This window comes from Plasmopara halstedii (assembly GCF_900000015.1).
Source record: "Plasmopara halstedii genome assembly, contig: Scaffold_614, whole genome shotgun sequence".
NCBI classification, from domain to species: Eukaryota; Oomycota; class Peronosporomycetes; order Peronosporales; family Peronosporaceae; genus Plasmopara; species Plasmopara halstedii.
Genome location: NW_020187532.1, coordinates 2625246 through 2631687, shown reverse-complemented (window position 1 = coordinate 2631687; position 6442 = coordinate 2625246). Strand labels below are relative to the sequence as shown.

General features: G+C 44.3%; 3 protein-coding genes across 3 annotated transcripts; 2 read left to right on the top strand and 1 right to left on the bottom strand.

Annotated features, from left to right (window-relative positions):
- Positions 1–1180: 1180 nt before the first annotated feature.
- Positions 1181–2134, top strand: PHALS_12507 (cytochrome c1 heme lyase; the record flags this gene model as incomplete). The annotated part of the gene is made up of 2 exons (XM_024728068.1): positions 1181–1683; positions 1744–2134. 2 exons carry the CDS (start codon positions 1181–1183, stop codon positions 2132–2134), a joined length of 894 nt encoding a protein of 297 aa, XP_024578582.1.
- A 134-nt stretch (positions 2135–2268) lies between these two features.
- On the top strand, positions 2269–4422 carry PHALS_12506 (kinesin-like protein; the record flags this gene model as incomplete). The annotated part of the gene is made up of 1 exon (XM_024728067.1): positions 2269–4422. The coding sequence occupies one exon, from the start codon at positions 2269–2271 to the stop codon at positions 4420–4422; it is 2154 nt and encodes a 717-aa protein (XP_024578581.1).
- Positions 4423–4525: 103 nt separating this feature from the next.
- PHALS_12505 (Protein of unknown function DUF1772) lies at positions 4526–6398 on the bottom strand (the record flags this gene model as incomplete). Its single annotated transcript, XM_024728066.1, has 3 exons — positions 4526–5654; positions 5807–5979; positions 6066–6398. 3 exons carry the CDS (start codon positions 6396–6398, stop codon positions 4526–4528), a joined length of 1635 nt encoding a protein of 544 aa, XP_024578580.1.
- Positions 6399–6442: the final 44 nt, after the last annotated feature.

The following is a 6442-nucleotide window of genomic DNA, read 5'->3' as shown; positions in this document are numbered from 1 at the left end:
GACATGTAATCACTGCATCTGGCAACCGAGCTGCCTTTTTGTGATCCCTTCGGGACTCACGATAGACCAAGCGTATCTGACCATACGGAGTCCGGCAATCGAGCAACTCATGTTCCATCCTTACGGATGATCCAGTATTCTCACGAATCATGTCTCGGATACAAATGCTACCAAGTGTCACAGGGTTGCCGTGCATCTTCACAGAGGAATTTGTTACCTGCAGAGTTCGCGTTAATAGGCACATAAAATGGTTCGCTTTACTATCGAGCGAATCGAGAGCCCATCTGACACATGTTTACTTAGTTTGCTTTGCTCTGGAGTGGCATTCATCAAGGATTCATTCTGTGTACTATAACATTGTATGTACGCTTGAGCTGGTAAATATTCAGTACTCTACCTAATCGATTGCCTGCACGAACACCACAGTCCTCTCCTATACGGAGTCCCAACGTTTGCATGAGAAGGTAGTCCTGAATATTTCGTACAATTGTACAATATCCTATATGGCGATTGTACGGAACTGGAAAAGCACGTCCACTATCGTAAGACACGCAGTTACCAAAGAAACTTTCGGTTCAGATGCTGAGTCGAGTGTACAACGCCGTCCTCTGTACGATCGTTTGTACGATTTCGTTGAGTAAAAGCTCTCTCTGTGCACCAAATCGTTTTGAGACGACTGAACACACCTTGAGTTAGACTTCGTTTGTATCGGCATCAGTTATAGCACTTTTTATATTTGGTATGTATGAGCACTATCTTATCGCTCTGACCTACGATTCGATGTAGAGTCAGCGTGGATCTTTGCGATGAGTAAACAATGAAGAAATAACAGCGCAAGTTACCTAATTAGCGTGCTTGAAATACGATGACGCTCCAATTCGTTCGCATTGCAGCTGTTGGCCATGAAGTCAAATTGTACGTTTTTTTTGTGATGGCAGGTCATTGACGCAACGACAAAGTCGACAACTGTGGAACAAGAAAAAGGAAAGCATGAAGCATAAAATGAGCTTTTTTTGGATCTACAAGCATCGTCATCGATGTATTAGTGTATTCCACAAGAATTGGAAATCGTGTAGCTGCACACATCTCTTTTAAAATAATAATTTTGAGCTTCTATACAATGCCGGTGCTACTATAATTTACGAGCGCTTTATCATTTAATTTCAACCAAGCACTATCAATGACTGCTGACGTGAATTCCGCAGCCGCAGCGTGCCCTCACCCTCCACTCAGGACATCGGCCAAAGCTAACAAAAGCTCAGGTGACAACGTTAAGATCGATGAAAGTAAAAGACAAGATAAAAGCTGTTCCGTGGATCCTACAAAGAACAACAGCCATGATGCATCTGAGTGCCCTATAGATGGAAACTCTGGCCTTACCGCCGAATTGCTGCGCGTAGCCAATCACGCTGCAGGATTCTCAGTGTACGGATCTAATTCTAATCTTCCATGCCTATCGAAGTCGCGAGTCGTATCATCGATACCTAAGGGCGAATTGACACCGGAGCATCAGACGGGTAACGAAGACAAATGGGAGTATCCAAGCGAAGACATGTACTTTAAGGCCATGAAGCGAAAGGGATGGGCTCCCAAAGCAGAGCAAATGAAAACGATTGTAGCTATTCATAATACGGTCAATGAGCAGAGTTGGCGAGAAGTGCTTAAGTGGGAAAGCTTTCATCCGTGCGTTCACTATTTAGATCTTGATTACACGGCAATTGCTTATTACTTTTGTCAAAACAGGGCTAAGGAACCGGTAAAGCTAAAGAAGTTTTTAGGCAAGCCGACTGAATACAGTCCCAAGGCCAAATTGATGAATTTGCTGGGCTGGTCGGTGCTGCCTTTTGACCGCCATGATTGGATTGTGGATCGAGACGGCAAGGAAGTACGCTATGTGATCGACTTTTACTCTGGAGCTTCTACGCCTGGAAAGCCACTGTCGGTATATTTGGATGTACGTCCCGCGTTAGACTCGGTAGAGAGTGTTTTGGACCGATTACGGTGGCAGTTTTTTGAAAAAATTGCACCGCTTCTGCCATTTCATGGTGGGATATATGGCGTCAAGCCACAAGCACCCACACGGTCTGAGACGGAAGACCGAGGAGGTCACTCCAAAATCTTTCCAAAAAAATAATAAAGGAGTTTATTAGTTCACAATATAGGTAAATATCGAGCCATATATCGAACGATTCTATTTCAAGAAACTCTATTTTTTGTCGATCTGGACGTGATATCTCTCTATTTCTTGAAACACACCAGCGGAACGTCATGTCAACAGACGTGAATGTAAAAGTGGCATTGCGATGTCGTCCCATGAGCTCGCGCGAGACGCAAATGGGTGCACGTGAAATTGTCCAAGTAGTTGATGGCACAACAGTGATTATCTCCCCAACAGCTGATAAAAATCTTAGCCCAGCAGTAGAGGCTACGGATACAGCCTTGGGGAAAAAGCAGTATACGTTTGATAATGCCTACTACACAGAGAGCACTCAAGCTCAAGTTTACGAAGATATAGCCAAACCGTTGGTCGATCAAGCTTTGCTAGGCTACAATGGTACTATCTTTGCGTATGGACAGACAGGGTCTGGTAAGACGCACACTATGATGGGTAGTGGAAATGACCACGGTATCATTCCACTAATGAATAACGATCTCTTTGCGAGAATCAGCGCAAGTGCCGCAGAAAGTGTGCATACTGAAGAGCAAGGAGGTTTGAAGTATCTCGTGACAGTATCCTTTTTGGAGATTTATAATGAAGTTATCAAAGATCTGCTGAATCCGTCGGATAAAGTACTAAAAATCCGAGAACACCCCGATATGGGTATCTATGTCGAGCATTTAGCAGAGCTTGTCGTACGTGATCCAGCCGATGTAACGCGATTGCTCGAGCAAGGCAACAAAGTGCGACAAGTGGCAGCTACTCAAATGAATGAGCGCAGTTCTCGCTCACATAGTTGCTTTACGATCAAGATCTTGTCCAAGCGATCGGAAATGATGGCGGGTGTGTGTAAGGAAATATGTATGAATGCTAAAATCAATTTGGTAGATCTTGCAGGTTCGGAGCGTGCCTCAAAGACGGGTGCAACTGGTGACCGATTTAAGGAAGGTGCAGCGATCAACAAGAGTCTAAGTGCTTTGGGCAATGTGATCAATATGCTGGCATCTGTCGACAAGTCACGCAAAGGTGGAGCCAAAACGCATATTCCGTATAGAGACTCCAAACTAACGCGGCTGCTTCAAGAGTCTTTGGGTGGTAACTCATTGACTGTCATGATTGCAGCAATTTCTCCAGCAGATTACAATTATGAAGAGAGTGTGGGTACGTTAGTCTACGCGAATCGAGCCAAGTCGATTAAAAATGCGACCAAGAAGAATGAAGATGTTAACGAAAAGATCATTCGTGAGTTACGCGAGGAAATAGAAATGCTACGCCAGATGGTGGCACGACCGATGTCAGCATCGAGTGGGAACCCAGAAATGATGGGTCAGATGGAGGAAAAGATTGCAAACCTTGAGCGAGCAAAGCAACAGTCATGGGACGAGAAGCAGCGTCTCACAGAGATGTATGAGCAGGAAAGACAGAACTCCCTCGCGAATGATTCAAAAATTCTTGGGTTTATGCAGACAGTAAAGCAAGAAAAGATGGATCTCATGAAAAAGATTAAAGTTTTGCAACAGAAGAAAGCGCGTCTTTCAAAAGAAATGCATGTACGAAAACAAAGTTATGTCGATAACAAGAGCAAGTTGCAAAAGGAAGTACATTATTTTCAGCAGATAAATGCAGAGAATTCCAGTGAGAAGCAACATCGCATGGCAGAGATCGAGTCGCGCAAATCATTACTAATCTCTGATCGTGACGAGTTATCGCGATTGAAGGAGGAATTAAAACGGTGTGAAGAAAGACTTGTTGAGGAAGAGGCTGAAATTGTTACGAAAAGCGCTTTGCTCGAGGAAGATGACAAGTTGCGCAAAGCCATTCAAGATGATGAGCGAGAAAAGATGAAGTTAGAGCGTGCAACGTATTTGCAGTCTGAGTTGGATCAAGAGCGCCAACGTCTAAAAGAGGAAGCCGAGAATGACAAGCTTCAACTAATGGTTGCACTTGAAATGACTGCAGACAAGGAAAAAAAGCTGGCTGAAGAAGTTGAAAAGCAACGCAGTAAAGCACTGCAACTTCAGCAGGAAATGCACCGAATGCAAACGGATCATGCTGAGTGGAAACATGCAACTAAGCTTAAAGTATCGCAAATGCTTGAAGCGCTGAAAAATGATTTTTTGTTGCAAGAACGCACGATGCAGGAGAGGTACGAGTATGCTATCTATCTCTTACAAAATGCTCGGGACGATATTGTAGAGCTTGGCAAACGCAACGATGATCTAGAACGGCGTCTTTATAAATTGATTATCTGTGATAAAACGTGATGTTTGGATTTGGTGATAACATTCGCATGTAATATCCTTTATCGTGGCTGACGAGTTCCAAATGACACAAAAAGTTGGCATCGCCTTAAATTAATAGGTCAAGTTAGTCAACAATAGAAACGGTAGAGGCTACCGAGTCGCGGTCGCGAGAGCCCTCACAATGGATACGCTCGTTCTTGAGATGTTGCAATGCTCGGCGATACCATGTCAAGTCCTCGCCGTCTTTATTGGACTCTCGAAAAGAAACAAGTCGCAAGAACTCGTGAGCATCGTACGTCGCTTCTTTTACAAGATACGAGGAGAAACTGGTGATAGGTCTATTAGCAGTTTTAGTCCTGCTTTTGAGCAGTAGTCGACGTTGCTCACGATTTACATTAAGCGAATGCAAAGCTTGTTGGTACCACCTCCTGTTGTTTTCTTCGTTTCCTTGCAACTCGAGAAGATGTTGATAGTCACCGTTGTCGCATTCAGGGAACGATTTGCCTACAAAATCGGGGGATTGCGAATACCGAGTATCTTCCGAAGGTTTTTGTCTGTGCAATCGAATGTTTTGATTCCGATAATCAACTCCATCAACGCCGTCCTCTTCAAAATCGGTTACGTCTTCTGAGCTTTTTGAGCTATAATTCGCAGCACTTTTTTCGTTCATGCCGAAATCAGGCACATTTGCAAGTGCACTTTGACGGCGTTTTCGCGGAGAGCTCACTTCGTCTGCAGTTTGCATTGCATGCGGTAATCTCGGGCCAAACAAGTTTTGATTGTACGAGCCTAAGTCTTGATTTTCTGTGACATGGCATCGAGATTGTAGCGAGCGCACCTCTTGCTGCCGCTCGAGCGATTTCTGCAATTCAAATGACCGAAAATGCATTTTCAAATTTTCTTCCAAATCTTTCGCTTGCGTCTGAAAATTCACATCAATATGCTGAAGACTATTGCATCGAACCATGTTGAGCTTGCAATTCGTTTTTATTGACTGAGTCGGGCTTGAGCTTACGGCAGTGACAGCTACATCCAGTGATTGTGTTTGATCGTGTGGCTCTTCCAGAGACAGCGATAGAACTTTGTTTTGCTCTGGTCCTTGATCACTTCCAGATTGCGTGTCCTGTAGCTTTTCAGCTAGCCATTGATTAAAATTAACCAGTGCACGATGCAGTTGAGCTGGTGCATCCACAAATAATTGGATACAACATTGTTGGATTAGCTTGCTGATATAAGTGTGGGCGTCGTGGGCACTAGTTGACAAAAAGTGCAATAAATTGCGGATGTTCTTGGCAAATAGGTATCGCAAGTAATTTAGCTCGTCCAGAATAGTCTAAATTAACCGACAATCAGTTCCAATGAGTTGTAAGTCATGATGCGTTGGTAGGAAATGTTACCCACTTACCATATTCGGTGTTTGCGTTCTTTAGCCAAATGAAAACTGAACACGCTTTCGTTTTTAGGGATTTCCACCACTGAGGCTAAATGAAGTTCGTAAATTTGAGAAAACGAAGAAGCCACCGAGTCCCAGCAACTTTTGCCCTTTCCCGAAGTTGCGTTGATCAAATTTTGCGACGACTGCTAGTCGCTTCAATTTCATTAAAATATAGTATGTCGCCATTATCCAAGCGACTGTGACTACTAGAGAAAAATAAATTTCATACATCATTCGATGTTCGATCTCCCCCACACGCCATAGCAACCAACATTCCCGTATACGCCAATACGCTGGCCCCTGCGCGCACTGAATGAAGTTTGCCCCACCTCCTTAACATGATCCGCATCCACGACTGACCACGATGCACGCAGCTCTTGGAGTCCACGAGCTTGTTGTTAAGCGTCAACATCTTAATCACAGTGAAGGGCACAACGGCACCAATGAGGCAGCCACTAGAAAGCCAGAGACGTGGCATACCCGCATGGGGCCCTCGCTTGCTCTGCAAATATGCCACAAGCACTGCGCTTAAACCGCTGCCTAGCGATAGAGGCCCTTGCATACGTGCCGCGTGGAAATACATATGTCTGAAGAAAGGTGCCTGAA